Below are 24,691 nucleotides of genomic sequence, written 5' to 3' on the forward strand. Positions count from 1 at the left end.
TTATTTTAAAATAAAATTGTAGCTTTCAGAAACCTAAAGTTTAATTTACTGAACTTTCAGCTGGACTATTTTAAAGCCAATTTATTTTTCATTTTGAGCAGTAAATTAAAGTTACAGACAAATCACTTTGCTTAGGATTATTCTTGGTAAAGGTGCATATACATTGGCTCTTTCCTTAGAAAAGATAAATTTGTCAGATAGTCAGCTCTATTCTTCAGTTTTTAAGTTTCAGCACAATTTTTTTCAATAATTGCATAGAAGAAACTATGTGGGTTTTTCTCCCCAATCCCTACCCCTTCCTCTTCCTTTGATGCCCACCGGTCAGTGATCAAGTTAATGCTTCCTCTGTATGTGGGGTGGAAAGTGAGAGTGGGGCACTCAGGCCTAATCTTCAGCGACTGACACTTCATAGGCCTCTGAGTTTGAACCCCTTCACATCAAATGGATTTGGTGCAGCTGAGTGAATTCTCTTTAGATCTGCCTTAAAGAGACCGAGCCTAAGTGAAGAGGCATGTAGTTTAGCAGAATATAAGTCATGTTACCTCTCTGTTCACTATACACAATTCTGTTAAAACTTGCACAGTGCTGAGGATCTGCTCTGACTGGATGTCACCTGAGGGAATAAAGTCATTTATCTAGATTACTTTTTTCCTCCCTTTCTCTTGACTTTTAATTCCATAGCTACGGGCAAGTCAGTAAGTCCTTGCTCACACATATTAAATATATTTAATGGGCAAAGACCTGCAAGTACTGACTACAGCGGAACTCCAGCCAGTTCCATTTTTTTTTAAAGAACTTGACAATTGACTCATATGTAATTCTATTCCCAAAGAGGAAAAATGTTTCTCTTGTTAAATATTCACACTTTTTCTTAGTCCTTTGTAGTCTGACCTCTTAACTTTGATACATTTGAAACTTCTGTTCAGATGTTTTTCTGGGATAGAAGAGAAGAAATCTTAAAAAAAAAAAAAAAAGTGGTTGGAGGGGGGAATCCAATTGCACATTTATCCACAGCTGCACTGAGCATTTGAAAGCTATTCCTGGAGGGCAGGGAGTTCCCTCTTGGGAAACAGACTCCTTGCCCTGGAACATTTTTTAAAAGTTAGGTGTGTTTCTTACAATAAAAATTTATTGTGTTTCTTACAATAAAAATTCACCTTAAGGAATTAAGTTTTTATAAATTTGTTTCACTTATTTTTGGCTGCATTGGGTTTTCGTTGCTGCACACGGGGTTTCTCTAGTTGTGGCGAGTGGGGGCTACTCTTCGTTGCAGTGCGCGGGCTTCTCATTGCGGTGGCTTCTCTTGTTGTGGAGCACGGGCTCTAGGCGCGCAGGCTTCAGTAGTTGTGGCACGCGGGCTCGGTAGTTGTGGCACGTGGGCTCTAGAGCGCAGGCTTAGTATTTGTGGTGCACGGGCTTCGTTGCTCCGCAGCATGTGGGATCTTCCCGGACCAGGGCTCGAACCCATGTCCCCTGCATTGGCAGGCGGATTGTTAACCACTGCGCCACCGGGGAAGCCCCACTAAAGATGTTTCTAATGATCATTTTTAGATTACTTCACATCTCTGGTGGACCAATGAGAATAAAATATAGTTAAATTAGTAGAAATATGAATATGAAATGAAAATGAGTAGGGATAATTAATAATAACCTGAACCTACAACCTGAGCCAGAACTAACTCCCCCATCTTTTTTTTAGACTCACAATGCAGTTCTCAGTCACAAGAGACCCGGATTATCCAGAGAGCATGTCAGAGGAATCAGCCCCACCGTTCTTTTTTTTTTTTTTTTTTTTTTAGTTTCAGCACAATTTTTTTCATTAATTGCAAAGAAGAAACTATGCAAGAGAGACCAAGGCTAAGAAAAGCTCAAGTGTCCATTATATAGAGTTAATAAGCTATTTTTTAGTTGCTTAATCAACACCAATTGGTTTCTTCAGTTTTGGTCTCACTTTGATGCCTTTGATGAACCCTATGAATTGGATGCCATGTGCACCCCCATGAATGGGCAGCCCCGGTCTCACACTTGGTGCCTCTCAGTGCTGCCTCCTTACCCGGTGCTAGCTAAGGGAGCGCTCAACTGAGGTGCCTGTGGATGACCAGCTGGGTCATTCGCAACCTCGTGCATGGCGATTCTCTATGCTGGGAAATCCCATTCACTTCCCTTGAGTGCCACAGTCTGCTTTGCTGTGTATCAGAATACTGGTCAAGGAGCAGGTAACACATTTCTGTGACTCAGCAAAGCACTAAGGAAGTATAAACCCGATCATTTTCTTGGCATGAAGTAAGGGCATCATGACTAGAAGGCGCCACTAACCTGTCGTCTTTATTTCTTCTGATGTGTTTAGATGGATCCTGAATACCGTGTGAGAAAATTCTTGGCCCTCTTGAGAGAAGAAGGAGCGTAAGTACATGCGACACTTAAGACGGCCGGCCAGACCTCCCACTCTTCTAACCCCATGTGCCTATTCTAAGGGTTGCTGTACAGTGCATGTGGATTTGAATTCTCAACCTCTCCCGGACAACTTTGTTTCCATTTATTAGAATTCTTGGCTGTGTTGTAGGTCTAGGAGACCAAGCAAGGAAATGGGTTGTACTTTTGGTTTGCTCTCCCTATCCTGCTTTGCAAAACTTCCTTGTCACAAGGCAGGAACAAGCTCGATGGTACATATTTATTGGAACCTGCTTTTAAATTGCATGGAGCGTAACCATTTTCTTTTGTGAAATGCTCATCTAATAGCAACTACATAGTGGAAAATGTAGAAAAACCACTCAGAAGCTTTTAGTGTGGTTTTGTGATGAACGGCTTTTTGCAGACTGTCATCTGTTTTTTGTGTTTTGGATATTTCTTTTTCAGTAGCCCCCTCGACTTTGAAAATGAACTATTTTCAGATCCAAAGTGACCAAGGAAAGTGACCAAGGTGAAGGTGGCCTGGGATCTTCACTCGACTTACTCAAGATACTGGACAAAGTGAAATGTTCCCTACCTTCAACACGTGCTCGCTCTGCATGACTAGTGCAGTGAAACTTCCTTCCTTGTGCTTATTGAGATCTTCAGTTTTGTGGAAGGTATAAATTTGCTTTAGAATGCTGTGCTCACCTTTCCGTGCAAGCCGATTCCTTCTTGCTCAGTCTTTAAACGTGGGAAACATACTGTGCTTGTGAACACTACACATTCTAAGCTCCCTACCACCACCGTCAGCCAAAAACTCTCAATAAACGCAACGATGTTGCAAAACAGCAGTTCGCAGAGTAGAAGGAAGACTTTCTACATGTAAACCAGGAGCAGTGAATAGAGGTATGGGTTCAAAGGGATTATTTTGTAACTTCCTTGTGCTAACACTAAAGGTAATTGGATATATGGTTAAAGGTTCTCCCGGAAGCCCGGTCATCTTTGCCTAAAGAAACAGGGCTTTGAATTTCTAAGATGCGGTTCTCAGTCATTTTCAGAGATGTTTCCAAGTTGCAGTCAGTAGATCTTTCTTAACAGAAAGTCAGATTATTATCATGTTGGCTGTGACACCCCCTTAATATAAGTAATTTGCTCTGTGGCAAGAGATATGCTAATCATTACCACTTGGTAGATGTTGTTAACAGCTTGTGAGAGATGTGTATGGAAAAAGCACACACCCCTAAACAGAAAGGTGTCATGAAAGTAACTTACAACCCTCTCAGCACTCATTAGTGTCCAACTCTAAATGGGTCAATCCCTTAGTTTAATATTAAAGGCTTATTTAGTATCACCACTTTTCCTTTTTCCTTAGCTTAATGACTGACTTAGAATGTATCCTTCCTTTAAATTATCTGTACTACCTAGCATCTAAATAAAACACTATTTCCAGAAAAAATAAACCACTTTCTAGTCCTCTCCCCTCAGTCCTTTAACATCCATTCCAATACACTGAAGACATTTCCTTTCCCCACTACGCACTTCTTCCGAAGAGAAGGAGAACGGTGGTGTAAGCCGAGTTTGAAGAAATTTAATCAGGTCGTCATGTTTGGTGAGGAGACTCGTGGAACATGCCACTGTCTCCCCGTTGCTGCTTAAACTTCTAGGACAAGCGATCAGGAGCCACCTGAAGGTACCTAACGCCACCTGTAAGAATTGTCACGCGTAAGGTACTTGGGTGTAGCTATGTCATCTGTCCCCGTGGTAGAAGGTAAATTATCTCCAGATCTTGCTCTCTGTATATTTTTGGTAGACTTGTATGTCATATCTACTTTCTTTTGGGTTTTCATCCCTAGCTTATTTTGTGGCTGTTTTGGTTTTTTTTTTTCTTTTTAGGTGGATTGTATTGTGAAATTCTGTGATTGCTGGTGGCCAGTATCCTGGATTCCCTTCTCTGTCTTAGATCTTGCCTCTTTTTTCTCTTCCCTTGAAAGCAGCACCCATTGTATTAACTTATGTGTCTTATTAAATAAGGTTAATGTCTTTGTGTTTTGTCCAAAACTATATTGAAAAAATATAAATATTATATTGTTTAATGCAAATGAAGGAATGCAATAAACAGTACATATACTTGAAAACATTCTGTAGACCAATATTTTGTACAAAACAACATACATAACTGATAGGAGTGTATGAAGAAAGGGATCAGAAAAGCCCCTCCTGTTTTAACTAGTGTAAGGAGATGGATGATTTTTATTTTAAAATCTCTGATTTTAACCATTCAGAAAATATAGTTAATTTAAAGGAAATACAGATCGATAGCGTATTTTATCACGTTAGTGCGCAGCAAGAATCTTTATACCTCTTCTACGTATTTCCCTTTACTAAAAAACTGAAGTGTACCAAAGCCGTAAGCGGGTTAGTAATACACCGGAAGGGAAAATTGTTTCTCCAGTAGAATTACTCCTTCCTGTGACACGTACAAGCCAAGGGACTCAAACGCTCTCGGTGAGATTTCTTCACGTGATTCGTTTTGGTGTCCTTCATCCAGTGTGCATGTTTCTGAGCTATATCAGATCTTTTAGCCTAAACCCTGATCCTTAGAGGTGGCTCGGGTTAGGACTAAAAGCCACCCAGAAAATCAGCAAGGCTTGTGGGGAGAGGTCAACCTCAGGGCTCCTCCAACAGCAGGGTCAGCTCCCCAGGAGCTGTCCACACCCTCCTGGGAGGAGGACCCTGAGGTCACCTGGTCCCTGCGTAGCCTTGAGAAGGTAGTCTTAAAGCCACCCTGGAATTCTTCAAAGCTGTTGCTGGGCAGAGAGCGTTCGAGATTACAGCACGGCCTGGTGATAAAGCAAAGGAGACTCCACTATCTGCTGCCTTAGATTTCTTCTTCTATGGATGAACTGTTAACAGGCTACTTTTTTTTTATCAGAAGATGTAATTAAAACCTCAGAAAAGGAGGTTCTTTTATCCTTTCTAAAGTTGTACAACTTCCCTGAAACACCTTTTTTTTTTTTAATGTAACACAGAAAGCCTGGATAATGATGGTTAAACCTGAAATTTGTTTTACTTTAAGGCTTTTTCATATCCTAAAAATTACAGTGAACAGCCTCCCTAAGTTTCAGCAACAAGTCTTGAAGTAGATTTAAGTGTGTATAATAATCAAATCCTGGTACACAGACTTGCTGAAGCACTGAGTCAGCTATAAACAACCGACCCAGCCCAAACACAGAAGGTAAAAGCAAGATTTCATTTTCCTTGCCCGGCAACTTGATCCATAAGCCTCTTCAAAGAAGTGACTGGGAAAGGTGTGTTCGAGAGTTCAAAAAAGCATGTAGATTTCAGAAGGTATTGCAAAATGATCCAAAGTTTCTCTTCAGCTGGCAAGCAGTGCCGAGACTGGGTCCTGGAGCTGGGCCCACAGAGGGCGTGTGCTGTGTGGACACCGTGACATTAAGATGCAGGAGATGGCGCCTGCGATCAGCAAGAATCCCAAGGAGCGGAGACAGTTTGCAAGGGGGCACTCGGGTTTGAAATTTTCCCAGCGTACAGTCTCCACACAGCTGACTCTGTCACTCCATTTTGGGAGTATAAGATTAATGGTAAGATCATTTTTTGCCTCCTAGAAAGTCCTCTGTTGAGCTAGGAGAAATGATGACACTACAGCAGCCATCATTTTGCTGAAGCAACTTCACTTGTGTGTGCGTGTAGGTGAGCCATGCACATTAGCACACGTCCACATCCCCAGGGCCCGTGTGGATACACCGTTGGCTCGTTGGACACCACCATGTGACGCACCTAGAATAATCTCACCAGCATCGTTCCCCAGCCTTGCTGCTTCCTTCTGCCCTTATTTGTACCTCATCCCCTCATCCCTGAACTCTCTCACACACTTCCCTTCCCTTTCTTCATAAAATAATACTGCTTTGAAAGATAATAATGATTCCCATTATATTATCTCTTTTCTTTCTTTTGGATTTTTTTTGGGGGGTGGATCTTCCTTTTGTTTTTAGATGTTTAATAGTATTCATGCTTATGGAGAAACTAAATGTTCAAGCACTGCTATAAACTGTATTCTCTTAAATCATAGAATATAATTAATCATAGAACGGATTACCAGTGGCCTTGGTGAGTGTGACCAGGGGCCATTTAAATATTTGGCTTTTTTTTTTTTTTTTTTTTTTTTTGCGGCACGCGGGCCTCTCACTGCTGTGGCCTCTCCCGTTGCGGAGCACAGGCTCCGGACGCGCAGGCTCAGCGGCCATGGCTCACGAACCCAGCCGCTCCGCGGCATGTGGGATCTTCCCGGACCGGGGCACGAACCCGTGTGCCCCGCATCGGCAGGCGGACTCTCAACCACTGTGCCACCAGGGAAGCCCGGCAATTTTATAGGTTAAAAAAAAAAGTGCCCAAAATACTGGGGTAGATGAGTATTAGCTTCATGTAAAAGTGAAATACAAAGGTGAGCAGCTCCATGAGACGGGGAGATCTGTATCCTTTCCACGTCTGATTCATTGCACAGCCGAAACCACCGTTTTTGTGATTTAAGCTTTTCAGGTACTAAATAAAGACATGTCACGGGGAAAAGAAAGTTCATGAACTTCTAGTAGCCATCCCTAATCTAAGGTTAGAGCACAGGCAGCCCATCTCCACTGCACAAGGCAGACCCATTTTTCTGTTGTTTTTTTCTGTGAAGTGAGACGAATTTACTTACTCCTACTAAGGTAAATCAGGAGAAAGAAAAAGGAAGAGAAAACATTTTTGCTGTGCCAAATAAACCGAAGGTGACATTTTATGGGTAGGTCTGAAGACCAAAGGATTGTCTGTGGTCATAAAACTGAGTTACAGCATCTCATTGATGAAAAGGCGTTACCTGTTAGCTTCAGGTGAGTCCTTTAGGAGCCTCAGTCCAAGGAGAGAATGGCCTTCCCAAGAGCATGCCCACTAGTGGGTCTGTTCTGCCCAAGCAGATCTAAACCTTCAAACGACACCTGTTCCAGAGCCCAGGGCACACCATTTCTTCTTTCCCGCCAGCCTACCCTTTCCGAAGCTTAGCTCTCAAGTGGAACTAGCAGGGGAGAGCCATGTCCACTCAAGTTTCATTTTCAGTAAAGCAAATCCTATTTTCCCAATAAATGGAGTTGAAAACATGGGTTAGAAAGGGATTAAGTCGGTGGCCAACCCCATGGTCTGTGGGCCTCGAGCCGTATCTGTGTTTGTGACATTAATTTGTGCATTGGAAGTGCTGGGGTCTATGAGATGAATTACTGCCCAAACTGCTGACTTCTAAAACTGGAAATTCTTTGTTAGAAGCTGATTTAGAACAAAGTAAGCCTGTAAGAAGGTCCTTTAGTAGATCAGACCTACTGTCTATGACGTCTCAGATGATCTTGCTTAGAAAACAAAGGAAATTACCTTAATTTGGGCCACTAATTTCAGAGTGAAAGTGGAGGCGACCACATTCAGAATCTCATATTCTTGACCTCCTAAGCATTAATCTGGAAACTCCACACATTGTACGATGTATCCGTTTTAAGTTTGTTTACCTTCTCTTTAATGACTTAACAGAAAAAAACTGCATGATGAAATATATTTTCTCCAAATATATATATATTTATATAATATATAATCTTAGTTAACTCAAAGGTATATACATTGTATAATAAATAATATTTATAAAAAGAGACTTTTTGAATATAAAATCAAAAAGATCAACAACTTCTACAACTTTTTACAAAACTTTGGATACAGCAGGTTGGTAGGAAATTTCTGTTGGATACTATTACCTGACTATGGCGAGAATAATTACAATGCACTCAATGTACTATTATTAAATAATTACTTGTCAGCTACTTGAATACGCCCCAGAAACATGACTTATCACTTTTAATATAGAATACATAGATATGAAAAGACTGTTTTGAAAATTTGTATCCATTCTGCTGAAAGAATTCTCACATAAAGCAAGCATTATCTGGTTGACATGATTTAAAACTTCAGTCTGAGATGGGGAGGGGCATTTCAGACTCTCTAGAGGGGATGGGATGTGTATCTTTTTAGCAGGGCTCACTGCCAGCAGATTCAAGAGTGCAGGCACGGCTTCTAGACAGTCGTCTTGGCGAACCTGCCCGAGCACATAGGAAGATGGCCTGACCTGGTACCTTAGGTCAGTGTTAGGCAAAGAGAGAAGGGGGAAGAGGAAGAAATCACCGTGTCCTGTACTGTGCCCCGCTGCATCTCTTCTTTCTGACTCTAAGGCAGAGCTGTTGCACTGACTCGTACCATCAGACCCGTTTGCCGCCACTGTGCTCGCTTCCTCTAGGACACTCCAGAGGACCCGTGCGGATCAAGGAGCACTGAGCTGTGAGACGCTTTACCCCAGGGAGCAAGTGACGGCTTGCCCCCGTTTGAACACCTAATGCTGGTCCCTGGCGTCTGCACGGATTGATGCTGTGAGCGTACAGGTGAGGCCGGAAGGCCTGTGTGAAGGAACTCTGCATTTCTGTTTCCTCACGCAGGCCAACGAAAGACAAGGGTGCAGGACGACGTGTCCTTAGAGGAGAGGAAACGAAGGAATCCTCGGTATGCTCCCCATCTACTAGCCACAACATTGGAACTTCAGGAATATATTGCTACCCTCCCTCTGACCCTTTGTCTAATGTATACTAAGGTGACCTACAGTCCAACTGCTCGACCTGGAGTTTGTTTCTATGGAGAATCTGCAGGTGAGCAGGGCTGGGAGGGACACAATGGCCCCCTTAAAGATACCACTTTCTTCAGGAAGCCGTTGGAGCTAGAGGAGGCTTGCCCCCCACACATAACCTATTTACAACGTTCGCTACAGAAAAAAAAAAAAAAAAAAAAAAGTACTGCGTTAACGGTGGAAACTGCAGAATGGTAGAAAAAGATGTTTGAGATCTGACCGCAGTTCCCAAGAGCCTCTCGTGCAGAACAGGGTTACAGAGAAAGCGGGACTGAGAAGAACATACCGCTGCTCTTCAAACAGCTTCACCAGGCCGCCCGGCACTCCCGGTTCTTCAGACTCAAAACCTGACTCTAACGATTGCCTTGGGCCTCCCTACCACTTGATCCCAGCTAAACCTATGGCTTTTATCAGAATGTGAAAGTCTATCAGATTTGAACGGGAGCAGACAGAGGAAAGGAGACTACAGGGCTTTGTCCTACTTCCTGTCACCTCGCAGGCATCTTGGAACGTCACCAGAAGCAGCAGCTGGGAAACAGAATCTTGCCCACGTTGACGTCTTTACCACCAGGCAGAGCGCTCACCTGAGCCCAGCCTGTTCTGTTGGAGTAGAAGTGGTTTTCCGTGGGGGGTTTTTTTTTTCCATTTTTATTTTCTTTAACATGTGCAAAGATAAGCCTTGGGTCTGTTCCTATCAGACCCTAGAGAACTAAAAAGAAAGCCCCTTCTTTAAAAACCACACACCATCCAGAGTAGGGTGAGAAACTTAAGATGAGAGAGAAGGGAGGGAGGCCTCCCAGGCAGCGGGCTGGTTGGATCCAGGTAATTTACCACACGTGCATCTGGCAACAGTCCGGATTCCTTGCTGTCTGATGCTGAGGGCTGAGCCCGGCCCTGGGTCCCGCTTCCCGTAGGACTTCGGTGAATCTGCCCAGCCACACACTTCACCCGTTCCCAGTGCCCTTTGGAAAGTAAAGAGGAAGAATTAGGAACATGATTATTTTCCCAGGGAGACCACCCACAGGGTGCAAAGCTCAGAGGCTGCTGATCGGGTATCTCAACAGGAGACTCCAGTGGCTGTTCCACGCTCCCTCCGCTACCTGGGGTCTACCGCTGAGGAAGGGCGTGTAGAGCTTCAGCGTCTACACGCTGGGATCCACATCCTACCTCTCCACCCTCTAGCTGGGGCTTGGGCAACAGGAGGCCCAGTAGCAGGTAACGAGACTGATATAGGAACCTGTCGCAAGCATAGAGACTGGGAGAAACCTTGCAGATCTAGGGCCCAATTCCCAACTTCGTAGACTCCTGTACACTGTGTTTCTGTATCAAGCTGTCCAAACAGAAGAAAGTCTATTGCATTATGAATAATTCCTTCTCATAGGAGCACCGATGTGTACATTTTCTTCATTTGTATTTGTATTTACATGTCACAAAGGATTTAAGCCCAAAGGGCTCTGACGGGTGTTCCCAATCGACCCCCAACTCCTTGGCCAGTAGACTTTTACAAGGAGAGAAACAGACTCAGCAAGATTAAAAGGACACGTCCAAAGTCTCGCAGCAAGTTAGTGACAGACCCAGGACTTGGGGTCAGCCAGGCCACCTGACTCTCAGGCAGAGCCCTTTCCAGCTTACTGTGCTCACAGAATCTGAATAACAAGGAATAAACCTGGAACTCCTAAGGTAGGAAATCAGTGGTTAGCCTGAGACGCTGGACAAAATCTACAAGCAATGGGAAGAGGTTTCCCCACAAGGGAGGCCCAGGACTCTGGCCTTCCTGTGGCATAAAGCATCTTGACTGGGGCTCCTCCCCGAGCGTGTGGAGGGCACACGTCCTGCTCTGGGGCGCTCTTCTCTCTCCCACCTGCACTGGAGACAGTGCAGCCAAGAGAAAGGCTGCAGGCTCTGTTCCCTGAAGTCCCTGCCAGCCTGTCTCGAAAGTTCTCATCTTGCCTGCAGAGTGTCGGTGTGGATGAAAGGACAGGAAAGGTAACTGGTCTCAGCCTGTGGCTCCAGACCAGCAGCAGGCCTGGGGGAAAGTCGCCCGTGGAGGTCAGCTCCACTCAGCCTTGGAATCTTTTGCTGCTTCCTTGGACCCTGTGCCAGGGCTGTTTGTGTGGATGACCTCTAGTCCACAGGTGAGGGAACTGGGGCTTAGAGAGGCAAAACAACTTGCCCCAAATCACTCACCAAACTGAGTGTTTGTCAGAAAGGCACCACACTGGGGGACAATTCTCCACTTGTCCCAGAGCAAGGACTCCAGAGTATCCATATATGAGGGCCCAGGGGGCCACCATCTACCTGGGTGTGGCATGTTGAAACCACATCCACGTAGTACTTTCCATAAGACTGGGGGCAATGGCATTCTGTTTCAGAAACGGGGAACAGAAGGCTGATGGAGAGTGTTGACTCTTCTTACGATCAGTATCAGATCGCAGGCAGGGGATTTTTATGGACACTGAGGGCAAACCCAGCACCTCCTTCCCACTTGGCAGATGGCTTCTCTCGGCTGCTCACTGAGGGGAGGCGAGGGGAGGGGAGGGGAGGTGCTGGAACAGAGCCGTGACACCCTGGAGCCCCCTAGAGCCACTGCCGGGGCCTGGGCTGCTGCTGCCGTGGCCTCTGCAGGACCCACATATGGGGCCTTTCTGGAGGCAGAGCCCTGGGCTCAGTGTCCTTATCTGTGCAATGGGCAGGCCAGACAAACGGCCCCCTGTACCCGCTCCAGGGCTAGTGTTCTGAAACTCCGATTTCCCCCCAGCCTCCTCTCAGAATGGCCAGAGCCGTGTCCTGCTTGACAGCGGGGACACTGTTGCCTCTGGCCAGAGTGGACATCAGAGGAAGGAAGCACTGCAGGTTTCAAACATTCCTTCTACCTGACAAGCCACAGGGAGCCTGGGCGTTCTCTCTTATTCACTGACTTCTCTTCCATCGTTTTGAAAAGCAGTAAATGAAACTGCCCAAGTGATGACACCGTTTCCTTGCACGATGACTGCCCTCATGTCCTGGCTCTCGTGGCATTTATCACTTTCTATTAGCACCCTATTCAGACGAGCGTTCACACCTGCTGGCTTGCTTGAACCGCAGGAGAATTCTGCTAGGCCCACATCATCACCACTGCCGTACAGACGGGGACACTGGGCTTCCAGCCGGGAAGTGGTGGAGGGAGAACCACCTCTGTCCTCTTTCCGCTCCCCACACTGCTCTTATTCAGACACCGAGAAAAGTGGTGCCTCCTGCTGTCTTCCCAGACTCTGGCCCTGCCAGGACGGAACTTGAGCTACACAGAGGGGCTTCCCAGACTGGCTGAGCCACCCCTCCAGCAGAGCTCTCCCCAGCACGTGAGGTCCCTCCATGTCCCCCAGTCCCGCCCTGTGTGGGACCGCATCGCCCAGTGGGGTGCCCCCGCGGACACAGCCCCAGGCAGCGATGACCCAGGCAGGGGAGGCCTTCACAACAGACAAGCACTGTCTCCAGTGTCCTTCACTTTGTTCCTCACAGCACCTCGGGGGAGGATGACAGATGAGGAGATGGTCTTGCTTGGGTCACACGGTGGGCGAGTGGTGGAAGCTGGACCAGGGCTCGGACCCCTGTAGCTTAGGCCCCTTCTCAGGGCAGAGAAAAGGAAGAAACCCTTCCTTGGGCCTCAGAGACCCTCCAAGATCAGGACCACCACATGCCAATCTTGACCTGTCCTGGGGACCTATGGACCCGAGGGCCGGGCAACAGTGTCTCCCACACAGGCCACCTCTGGGAAGCTTGGGAGCCTCATCCACCAGCCTTTGATCCCTTGATTACTCACCACCATCACTCTGAGCTTGACTCCGTCCTCCTCCCCATCACCGTCCATAAACGCGGTGAGAGTGTGCCCCGCTCCACCCAAGCCTCAGATGTGCGGGGATATGGGCTTATACACCGCTTCCTCCCCCCCCACCTCCTTGAGGGTGGTAGGAGTTGACGCTTGCACAAACACCTGCCCTCTACGTTCAAGGTGGATGCAAAACAACTCTGCCTCAGGTGTACAAGAGACTTCTTGGCCTGCTATTCCACGGATGTTAACCCCCTCACTTTACAGAAAGAAACCCGAGGCCCAAAGAAGTGAAAGAGCAGGAAGTTAGGAGCACAGTCAAGGCCAGAAGTCAGGCGTCCCAGCCTCCAACCCCACAGTCCCTCCTCTGGCTCCACAGATGTTCAGTAATGATAGCTAGTGGCTGTGCGAAAACTGGACGTGGCTCCTAATTTACTTACTAACTTGTACACAAATTTAATCAACTGCAGCCTCGTGTGCGCACACTTGGTTATTATCTGTGCTTTGCGTAATCCACTGAGACACTGCCCAAGGACCGTTCCCACTGAAGCTTGGGAAATCCTGGCTTCCTACCTTGGCTTTGGAAACGTGTCCTGGACCGCTCAGAAACGGAACAGGGTTGCCAAGAAGAGGAGACAAGCAAACCCAGTGCCCTGCGCCAAGGCACCCCAGCCTCCCCACTGGGCCACCCTACCTGGCTCCCTACTTGCAGGTGTGCACATCGTAGATGCGGATACACTCCTGGCAGCTCACGTAGCAGCACCAGTGGAAGATGCAGTGGCATTTCTCCTTCCGCTTCTCCGTCCTTGTGTTGTGGCCACGGCCGCAGCAGAGCAGGTCGCAGCCATCGATGCCGTGGGAGGTGACATTGCAAGTCCGGTCCCTGGTGCCAAAGGAGCCCGTCTCGGGGTTGGGCTCGCAAAAGTTGGGGGAGTTCTCGTAGTAGACCAGGTCCCTCTCAGTGGGCGGCTTGAAGAGCGCGTACTTGGCGCGGAGGGTCTCCACCCAGCCACGGGACTCCCGGTGCTTCTCCACCACCATCTCCGAGGCGCTGTCGTACTTGTCCTTGAGGAAGTCCCCGATGGCGCGGAAGTCGGGCTGGGCCCACCAGCAGGTCTTGACCTCGCAGCTGCCCGACAGCCCGTGGCACTTGCACTTGAGGTGCATGTGGTCCAGGATGGTCTGGGAAGAGTACGAGTAGCAGGTGGTCCCCAGACTGACCCCACCTGGGAGCACACCCTGGCCCTCCCACTCTTCCCCACCCCCACCCCCCATCGCTGAAGCCTTCTCTATTCCTACACTACGCCAGGGTGAGAACTGACTGGGGACTGAGGCTCAGACCTAAAGAATGATGACCCTGTGTCCCTCCCCTTCACACCCCAAGCACGGGCAGAAATCACATCCACTTCTCAAAGCCCTAGGAAATAAGGACTGTTATTCCCGTGTAACAGGGAAACTGGCTGGGAGCTTAAGTGACTAGCCCTCGGTCAAGCAACCATAAGAAAGGATGGAGCCTGAATTCAAAGCCAGGTCCATGGGTCTCACAGCCCTACACAGGCAGCTGAAGTGCACCGGAAGGGCTGGCTGGTACCTGTGCTCGCGGGCTGCCGCATCCCCAGGGTGGGGCGGGGATGGGGACCGGGAGCAGTCCGAGGAGAAAGGAGGGGGAAAGAGGAGAGCAGGGAGCCGGGAATGCACAAGGGCCACAGGGAGGGGCAGGGAGGGGCGGGGACAGGTCCGGGAAGGGGTCTTGGGCTGGGCTGGGCTGGGCTGGGCTGGGGTGAGGGCGGCCAGGGCTCACCGTGCGGCCAGCCTCGTTGTTGTGCTTGTTCATGGCCGAGCGCGCGTCCGGCCTGTTCTCACGTGCGTCCGCGAACTCCCGCGACACGAGCACCCCGAAGTCGGCGTCCTCGCTGCAGCCGCCCCACTTCCAGCCCTCGCCGGGCGGCCCTTTATGATGCGAGTCGCAGCCACAGATGGTGGAGGTGCCTTCGGCACAGGAGCGTGTGACGGCGAACGCCACGCCGGCTGAGGCGATGGCGTGCACGAAGGCCGATTCGCGGGTGGCTGTGGGGAAGGCATCGGGAGGCACTGCTCAGGCCGGGCCCTGGGACGCGGCTGCCCTGCCTCGACCTCCCCAGCTGCGAAAAGGGGCCCTGCAGCCCCAAGGGCGAAGAAGTGCCTTTTCCTCTTTGGTTGGCCTAGCCCCTAGTGGGTATCCCCAGTTTACAGATGAACAAACTGAGGCCCAGAGCTGCTAACTGATTAACCCAGGGCTTTAACAGCTGGCAGAGTGGAGCCTGTTAGAAACAGGGGTGGAAAGACAACTCTGGCAGGTTGCTGAAGAGATAAGGTGGCCTTGATCCGTCCTGGCCCCAGGCCCCCCTGCCCTCCACCTTCCCAAACTGGAAATCCCAGCACAGGCCCGGGCCCTCCCACTCCTGAGAGAGCCTGAGGTCTGTGGCGAGGGAGGCCTGGGAACCTACAGCCTAAGCCTACCCAAGTCCACCCACTGCCCACCTGGATGCACGTGGGCAGCCCCTTTCCTTTCCTGAGCCTCAGTTACCCTTTTTGTAAAATGGGTACAACTTCCCTCTGCCACCAGAGTTCCTGACCAGGAGTGCAGTGGTCAGCATGTCAGCTTCCCCCTTCCGTTCTCCTGTCCTCCATCCAGACAAAGCCAAGGTTTTGGACTGAGAAGGCCAAGCCCCTCCCGGGAGGATGGAGGGTCACAGGGCACTTCCCTGCTTCTGCCCCAGGGTCCAGCAAAGAGAAAGCAGAGATTCTCAGGGTGCCCCCCGACCCCGTCGACATCACTATAATGACTACCTTTGAGTGCTGGGTTTGCACAGATTCTGCCCCTCATGTGCTTTATCCCATTTAATCCTCTCACCCCTATGAGGCAGAGAGTCTTATTACAGGCCCATTTAGCAGATACAGACACTGACAACTAGGGAGGCAAAGGCCTGAAAGACCTGCAGTCCAACCATCTGTCTCCTTAATGGTGAGGAACCCAGAGCAGGGAGGTGACCTGCCCAAGGCCAGGCAGGTTGCAAAACGCCAAGGCTGCTGGCCTGGATGCCTCCTTTCCTGGGCTGTGGCTCTGGTCCTGAGCGCTGAGGGCAGCTCGGCGGACGAGGGAGCCTGGTAACCCCTCGTGGCCACTGCCGTCTCTTCAGAGGCCCCGGGGCCCTCGTGGGCCACCTGCAGAGGAGGGTGCGTCCCCCTTCCCGAGCAGGCCGGCGGGGAGTGGGAGCGGTCCCCGCCTGGGCAGTGGACCCGCGCAGCCAGCGCCGACTGCGACACGGGGCGGCCGAGGCCTGAGGCGCTGCGCCCCGGCTCCGACCCCGACCCCGGCTGGCCACCCCTCAGCGACCCGGGGGCCGGGGGCGCCGAGGGCGAGCGCCGCGCTTCCGGCCGGCCCGCGGCCTCTCGCGGCGGCGGCGGCGCCCGGGCCCCGGGCCGCACTCGGTTCCCAGCCCCGGGGACGCGGGGGCGGCGGGGGCGGGGCGGGGATTAGCCTGGGAGCGGCGCTGACAGCCCTGCTGTGCTGGTCCCCGTCCGGCGGGGCCCGCTGGGCCGCTCAATCCGCCTTTGTTCGCGCGGTGTCACACCGCATTACCCGCATAATGCGGCCGCCGGGCCCGGGCCGCCGGGCCGGCCGCCACCGCGTAGCAACGGGCGGCTCCCGCGGCCGGGCCGCGCCCCCGGCCCCGGCGCCGGCCCGCGAAATCCCCATTGAAGCGGCGCCCCCCGCCCCCGCGCCGCGCCGAATGGCCAGAGGGCGTGTGAATGGCTCGGCGGCCGCAGCGGGCGCGGGGCTGGGCCGCGCGGTGGGGGGCGGCTCTCGGGCCCCTTTTCAAGCCGCCTAAGCCCCTCCGGGCCGCCCGCCCCGCCCGGGGACCGCGATCCCCCGCCGCCCGCACCCCGCCGTCGCAGCCTCGCGCCTTCCGGCCGCTGACCCCTGCGCCCCCCGCGCCCGGGTGCAGCCCCGCCCCGGCCTCCGCTCCGGGCGGGCCAGCCCCAGGGGGTCGGTCCCCGGCGTCCGCGGAAGATGCGCGCCCCGGAGCCGACCGCCTCCCTGCCACCCTGGGTCTCAAAGCCGTGGGCAGAGGTCTACCCTGGCGGCCCACACGGCAGGGGTGCGGGACTCGCCAGAGGCGGGGCCCAAGCGTGGAGCCTAGAGCTGCGTTCGAACCCGTTCCCGCCGGGCTCTGGGCGCTGGGGCGCGCGTGCATGCGGGGGCCCTCCTCCCGGAGACCGCAGAGCTTCCCTCAGATTCCCTGTGTCTCTAACACCTTCCCTCCCTCCCCCCACACAAAACTGCCCTCTTGCAATTTCGAGATGTAGGCAAGTCCTAGAACCTACAACGGTGATTTAAAACGTTAAACACAGACGTGAAGGGATAATAAGCTCAGAGACCCGGTTTTCACAGGCTAACGTCCCGCGCGGGGAAGAGCAATCAGAAGGTGAGTCTTGCTTTGGGGAGCGCGTCTAGACGCCAGGCTGTTTGATTAAGCGCTACCTGGCCCGAGGTGGGGCACCGGAAGGCGAGGAGACTGACACGCCGGCAAGATGAGGTTTGAAATGCAAACCACCGCCACTTGGCCCCAGTTGGAGGCCAAACCTTTTATGTAAACAAGGAATAATTAGCTTTGGTAATAGAAGCGTTCGCAGAATCATCATCCATTGATTCGCTAATTGCCCTTGTCCCATGACAACAGGTCGGACTTACAAGGTGCACCTGAGGCACAGGTAAAGGGGGGACTCCACTCTAAAATGGGGGGTCGGCTTCACCCCACTCATTCCCTGCCACTCCCCCCACCAACCCTTCCCCAGGTCCAGCTGGTTCTCAGATCCCTTTTCTTTCTGGCTGTAAATGCAACTCTTCTAAAAGGAGGGAGGGCCCGGTTCACCCGTTTGGGTGCCCAAGGCCTGGTGGTGGCCGGAGGAGGGTTCAAGTTGCTGAGGAAAAGGAATGGTAGCTCCCGGGAGGCCAGCTGGGTCATTACATTCCTAGACACTGCAATTGCTCAAAGAATAGCCCGACTTCAGCCCAGAACTCACCAGCCCCAAAGTCCCCTTCTTGGGAGCAGTTGTGCCTCTCATCCCTCTCTCCCAGTGCCTTCACGTTCAAGGTCAAGTAATGTGAATCCCATTCATTTGCGACACAGCCAATGAGACTCCCAGGTTGCAAGATGCAAGTTACCCAGAGGCCAGCACACCCTCTAGCCCCACCACAATCCGTGGGCATATCCAGCTATCAGGGGCATGGGGACCAGCAGAAGCTTCCCACAGAAGCACCTGGGGGCAATGCAGTGCCACCAGCATGAGGCAGCTTCCTCAACTCCAGAATTTTCTACATGGGAGGGACCTAAGGGGGACAATGCTCTCACCCCACCCCAAAACTAGATTTACATAGCACTTAACACTGCACTGGGAAAATGTCACAAAAGTCCACATCAAAGCCTGGGGCCACCCACTGTGCCAGCCAGGAGGAAAGGAAGGCTGCAGCCTCCTAGCCTGCCCTAGGATCTCGGGGAGATGGGATCTCAAGGCTGCCCAGCCCCCAGCAGCACCTGGGAAGGTGTGGCAACCACGATGACAACCTGGGTCAGGCCAGAGAGGGACCTGGCCCACTTTCTGTGGAGGCCGTGGGTCGTGACCAGCTTTATCGCCCTCCCCTGGGGACCCTGGGCTCAGAGCTGAGACGCCCTGATGTGGAAGAGTGACTGTGTCCTGATGCCCTCCCCCCACCTCCTCGCACACCTCCTACCCACCCAGAGACGGTACCTTTGTCGAGGACGGGCCCGAAGATGGCCAGGCTGTCGTCGATGGTGGTGCAGTTCCAGCGGCGGCCCCGGAACTGGTGCTGGCACTCCTGGATGCCCAGCTTCACGCCCTCGGCCACGCTGGGCATGATTTCGATGTAATTGCGGCAGAAGCGCAGTTGCTTGGGGACCAGGCCTGGGATGGAGCCGCAGAGCAGGGGCTGTGAGCCCAGGGATGTGTACTGCTGGCCCAGGGCCAGGGACCTGCGGGCAGACAGAAGGCGGTGGCACTGCAGGCACAAAGCACGCGGCCCACTGTGGGCATCGTTTCTTCTCCGTGAGTACTCAGGGTAGGTGGAGCCATGGAGGGCCTGTGAGCCTGAAGCCATGGCCCTGAGAAACCCGGCATCTGAATGCACTACCTTTGACCTTGTGTGTATACTGTCCCTTGAAGAGCAGGGCTCTGATCCAGGGAGCCGGCCCTCTGCCGTGGGCATTTCCAGTTTGCAGGGGCACCTGGGGGCAATGAATACTATGAAAAGAACCCTGGATGGAGATGGTATTAGAGGCCCAGGTCAAGTCCCTCCCAGGCTCTGGGCCAGCTTCCCTGATGGGGAGAGGTCAGGTTGGGAGTTTCAGTTTCTAGGGCCACGTGGAGACTTCCAATGATCCATCGGAAGGAAACAAAATCTATGGAGAGGAAGATGGCAGGAGCTGGCTTGACCCCCATCACATCTCAGAGAAAGCAGAAAGTAGAGAAGCTTCAGTCCTAGCAGGGAGCTTGCACATGTGTGCAAGCTTGCACTCATACGTACACATACACATACACATACCACCATGGCAATGCCTCTCAGCCTCTTCCCTAGGATGATGCCTGACCAGCCCAGAGCCTCCCAGTGTCTCTCCCCAGGTCTTTGTCCACCAGGGCCTCTGTGACCATCTTTGCAGCTCCCTAGAAGTTTCTGGAGCGCCATCTCTTTTCTAACCAGAGATTGGAGCTTGGCTTTGTTTCATGAAAGTCTAGCTCAGGGTCAGGAGGCAGAAGACCTCAGATCGTACTCCCCCATCCAATGCAAGTGACCTGATCAAATCACGTCACTCTAACGTCCCTCATTTTTCAGTCAGTAGCCTGTCCATCTAGGTGGGGCTAACCACGTACCACCCTGCCTTCTGGGCAGTGCCTGCCTGGGTCCTGAGGGGTGGGAGTGACTGCAGGCCTGGCCCGTCTGCACCCTGGGCCTTAAGACTGAACCTGAGTGATAGAGCAGGTCAGCCCAGAGCCCCCCTGATGGGCACCAAGACATACACAGCATCTGACGGGGCTTTGCAGGTTGCCCTCTCCTGCCCCTGCCCTGTTTACAGTTATACACTGGTTATTGTGATAATAATGATAATCAAACACCTATCATTTATTATGTGCTGGACCGGTTCTGAGTGCTCATGTCTTACCTTATGGAAACCTCACAGCAAGTCTGTGAGGTAGGAACTTCATTATCATCGTCAACATCCCGTTTCATAGCCAAGGAAACTGAGGCCAGGGCGCTTAGTAAACTGGCCAAGTCTGCAGGACTGTGCAGCAGCAGAGTTGAGCCTCCCGCCCCAGCTCAGGCTGCCTCTGCACGTGCTCTTAACCAGCACATCCAGGCCTGCCCTGCAGCTGCCCCAGTGGCACTGCAACCACCGGATAGAGAAACCGAGCCAGGGCTCAGCGCAGATGACTCAGCATTGGGCCATCATGGGAGGAAGGGAAGAAGGCCAGGCCTCTCCCACTCCCTCCTCTGACGTTTAGGCCCCAAAGCTCTATATGCAGAGAGCTGGAGAGGGGAGCTGGGGCCAGACGGAGGGCGCTGCTACCCCCATGGCCTCACCTGGGTTTGGTTCTGAGCGTGGGCCATGAGGACCCCTCTAAAGGAATATGGCGATTCTTTGCCACTTCCTCATACCCGGCCTGGTCCCTGATTGTCCCAGAGCATCATGGGGAGACCTGGCACCCACTGCCCAGCCTCCGTGTCCCTCCCCTTTGGCCAGAGCCCTCCCCGGTCTCCCCCACCTCAGGCACCTCCATCCATGCCTGTCCCTAGAGGGATGGACTGGCCTTGCGGAGCCCACACGCTCCTTCAACCTGGCCTCCTGGACCCACTGCAAACTCTAACCTGGTCAGGCCTGTGTCACCATCACCTCTGGCACCGGGGGGCTCTGTCCCATGTCGTCCCCCATTTACTGGTCTGCTCACCAACCACACCAGGGCCCCAGGGCTCCTTCCTTCACTCCTTCCCCATCCTCTGTCCCTCTCCCGGCCTTTGCCCTACACCCGTTGGCACTTCTGCAGGCCTGGGCACCCTCAAGCTAAGCTGGATCAGAATAAGAACCTACAAGAGAGGCCTTTAGAGAGCAGAAAGCCCATTATACAGATGAGAAAGCAGAGGCCCACAGAGAGAAGCAGCTTGCCCAAGGCCACACAGCCAGATCCACGGAGCCAGGTGAGGCTGGTGTCACTGCAGGGAAGGGGGGCTGGGGTGTGGGGAAGCCCCGGCTGGCTCTTCGTTTCCAGTCAGTGAGGCTGCTCCTCATCCCAGCCCTCCGAGCGGCTCCCTGCTCCCTCATTTCACCAGTATCCCCACCCCAGTGGGTCCCAGGTGGGCCTACCCAGCCCAGCAGAATGCCTAAGCCCTACGCACTGGCTGGCAGGGCTTGGTTGGCTGCAAAGGCCAGAGCTGTCCCCCAGACATCTCCCAGTAGGGAGATGCCACGGTCCCCTGTGCTCCCCTCTGGGGCACCAAGCCCTCGACTGTGCATCCTTCCTCCTGGACAGTTACAATCTCTCCTCTGACCGAGCAGATTTCCTTTCCTCTGCAGTCGGATTCAACACTGGCGATCATCACGACAACCCTTTAAGACTTGGCGCTTAGATGCCAGGCGCGTCACAGATACCGTGTGTCACTTAATCCTCAGCCAGAGCTCTGTGACGCGGGTACTGTCATCTCGGCTTCGCAGATGAGGAAACTGAGGCAGAGAAGCTGGGCAACCATGGGTTGGTCTGACTCCAGGGGTGATATCCTCCGAGAGTAACTCGCAGCCTCAGAGACGATGAGTTCTTTGCCCTCCGCCCACCAAACCCTGCCTCCTTCCTGCTGTCCAGGTCCATCGTGCACCTGGAGCCAGGCTGCCTGCATTCAAACCCAGCTCTGCTGTTTCCGAGCTGCTGATCTCAAGCAGTTTACTTAACCCCTCGTGCCTCAGTTTCTTCATCTATTAAATAGACATAATGGGAGGGATAAAGGATAGAAAGCTCCTGGCGCATAGGAAGCCCTCAAGTCGCGGCGGTCATGGTGGTTGCCGTGTGTTTAGGGGCTGTCCCCAGCACTTTGTCCCCTGCTATGGCATCAGCCTCACTTCTCAGCCCTCCCATCCCTCACTTGACAGAACACGTCGGCATTCGCAGAGCCCCTTCCCATCCGTCACTGGGAAGGGTGCAGAGCTGGCCCCTTTCCCGGGAGCTCAGTGCTAACCAGGGTGGCTGAAAAGACATCTGTGATCTGGCCGAGGGTGAAAGTTAACCCAAAGGGCAAGGGCATAGGGACCTTTCCAGGATGCTCCGTTCAAGGATTTCAGCTCAGATCTGGACATCCTGCCGGTGATGAGCAAGGGCCTCTAGGGGTGGGGGGTTAGCTCTGAGGGCTGGTGCTGGGGCTAATGGGGCTGGGGCCGTGGGGTTGATTTCTGCAGGACAGCTGCCCTCCCCCAAATACGCCCTGCCACCCGAGCCCTGAGCCTCCCGCCCACACACGCTCACGTCTGAGATTCCACCACCATGGATGCGCTAACCTGACTCACAGCTCCTTGTCCCCGTCAGTGAGGGGCATGTTCCCCTGGAGGAGGCCACACAGTGAGCCTCCTCCTCCTCAGTTCTTCGTACCGAAGTGGGAGCGCCTGCTGGACGGCTAGCAGCCCGCCACCCGGAGCACCTCTCCACTGCCCAAGTCCCCGGCAAACATCTTACCCATCCTTCAACCTCCAGGTCCTGGGTCGCCTCCATTCTGAAGAACTTCATGGGCCCCCAGACAGAAGCAACCTCTCCTCCCTCTGTGTTTTTCCTCTGCTTCACTCAGACCTTATCTCAAAGGGCTGAACTGACTTGTTTCCAATCCCATCTGGCTGTGCTAGTGTGAGTTCCCTGAGGACAGAGGTTGTGTTGTGTCTCCTCCCCTCCCCCCCCAACACCTCTCACCATACCAGACACACACCACACACAGGCACACTTGGCCGACCAAAGGGCCAGGCCCATGCCAGGTACTCGCTGATTCTCTAGGGGAGGAACAAAAGAACGACTCCTTCCCAAAAGGCCGGCCTGATCCACCCCCAGTCTTGCAGCCCCTCAGCCAAACTCCCCAGGCCTCCAGGCATCCGGAGGTTCCACCTACACACAGGACAAGATTCCTCAGTTCCGCTGAGGAAGTTCCTACGTTTAGGACCTGAGACAGTGGCTGGGCTCCCAAGGGAGGTGGGGACCTGCCTGGCACCGGCAGCTGGTGAGGGGGAGGGGGGAAGGCACCGCCAGGCCTATTTATACCCAGCTCCTGGCCCTGGCCGGCCCAAGGGCCCTGCCACCCTCCCCTAAGGACAGTTCATCCTCCGCCCAACCACCCACTGCCCAGCTGGGCTGAGGACAGACACAGGCAGCCAGGCGGATGGGCGGCAGGTGCCAGCCAGCGACAGGCGGCTCCAGAGGCCTCGATGTTGACCTCTGAGGATGAAACCCCCTCTCCAAACAGGCCAGGCTTAAATGCCACGCACGGTCTCATCAGCCTCCCAGCCCCACCGAGCCATTCACCGCCACGCGCGGCGCCTTCGGCCTCCAGAAGCTGGAGGTGGGCCTGCATGGGGAGCACAGGCCACCTCAGTGCTGAGCCAGCCTAGGCACACAGCATAGAGTGAGAGGCCTACAAGGGTCCCACACAGCGTAGCCTGTTCAGTGAAGGTGGCGCCGTGGACCCACAGACTCTGCCGTCCACCCAGCAATGACCTGCCGGCGGGGACTACGAGCTGTCCCCACCCTGCTCCCCTTAACGAGCCACGTGGGTTGGAGCCCTACACCCAACCAGGTGCCCTCCCCTGCACTCAAACTCTCCTACATTTTTGACCTTCGACTCTTCCAACATTATAGTATTTGAGAGATTGAGGGGCCTCAGGAGTCATCTAGTTTAGGGTGTTTCTTATTTGTTAGCCATTTTTTCCTAATATACATCCTCCCCCCACCCTCCACGGTACGTAAAACAGATAAAAGGAGGGACTCTTCCTCCAAAAGCTAAAGATAGAATCATCATATGACCCAGCAATTCCACTCCTAGGTATAGATCCTGGAGAATTGAAAGCAGGGATTCAAGCGATACTTGTACACCAGTGTTCATGGCAGCAATATTCACAACAGCCAGAAGGTGGAAACAACCTGAGTGCCCATCAGCAGATGAATGGATAATAAAATGTGGTAAATCCATACAGTGGAATATTATTCAGCCACAAAAAAGAATGACGCTCTGATACATGCTACAACATGGATGAACCCTGACAACATTATACCAAGTGAAATAAGCCAGACACAGAAGGACAGATACAGTATGATTCCACTTACATGAGGTACCAAGAATAGGCAAATTCATAGTGACCAAGAATAGATTAGAGGTAGCTGGGGGCTGGGAGGGGAAGTTACAGCTTAATGAGTATGAGTTTCTATTTGGGACAATGAAAAGTTCTGGTAACAGATAGTGGTGATGGTTGGACAACATTGCAAACCTACTTGATGCCACTGATTTGTACACTTAAAAATGGTTAAATTGAAGGAAAAAAAAACAAGGCAGGGGCGCAGAGACCTATCCCTTGACTTTCCCCTTGCTCTCACCTATGGCCCCTCTGCAGGATGCAGTCTGAGAACCACTGGTCTTATCTAATCCCTTCCTCCTCTGGATGGGAAGACTGAGACCCAGAGAGAGTTTGTTATTTTCCCAGGTCACACAGTCACATATG

The 24,691-nt window shown here is 52.4% G+C and overlaps 2 protein-coding genes across 2 annotated transcripts in view; one reads left to right on the forward strand and one right to left on the reverse strand.

Annotated features, from left to right (window-relative positions):
* The window catches only part of NSF (N-ethylmaleimide sensitive factor, vesicle fusing ATPase), a 160,091-nt gene extending 155,557 nt beyond the window's left edge, over positions 1 to 4,534 (forward strand). The window contains exons 20-21 of the mRNA XM_081218272.1: positions 2,348 to 2,403; positions 2,892 to 4,534. Of these exons, the coding sequence (XP_081074398.1) occupies positions 2,348 to 2,403; positions 2,892 to 3,012 (177 nt within the window). The 3' untranslated portion in view covers positions 3,013 to 4,534. The remainder of the gene's footprint in view (positions 1 to 2,347; positions 2,404 to 2,891) is intronic.
* A 9,067-nt stretch (positions 4,535 to 13,601) lies between these two features.
* Positions 13,602 to 24,691, reverse strand: part of WNT3 (Wnt family member 3) — a gene marked incomplete at both ends in the record, with an annotated part of 43,458 nt that continues 32,368 nt past the window's right edge. The window contains 3 exons of the mRNA XM_081218933.1: positions 13,602 to 14,081; positions 14,701 to 14,966; positions 18,693 to 18,934. Coding sequence (XP_081075059.1) covers positions 13,602 to 14,081; positions 14,701 to 14,966; positions 18,693 to 18,934 — 988 coding nt within the window. The remainder of the gene's footprint in view (positions 14,082 to 14,700; positions 14,967 to 18,692; positions 18,935 to 24,691) is intronic.

Source organism: Mesoplodon bidens, assembly GCF_964165515.1.
Source record: "Mesoplodon bidens genome assembly, chromosome: 19".
NCBI lineage: Eukaryota > Metazoa > Chordata > Mammalia > Artiodactyla > Ziphiidae > Mesoplodon > Mesoplodon bidens.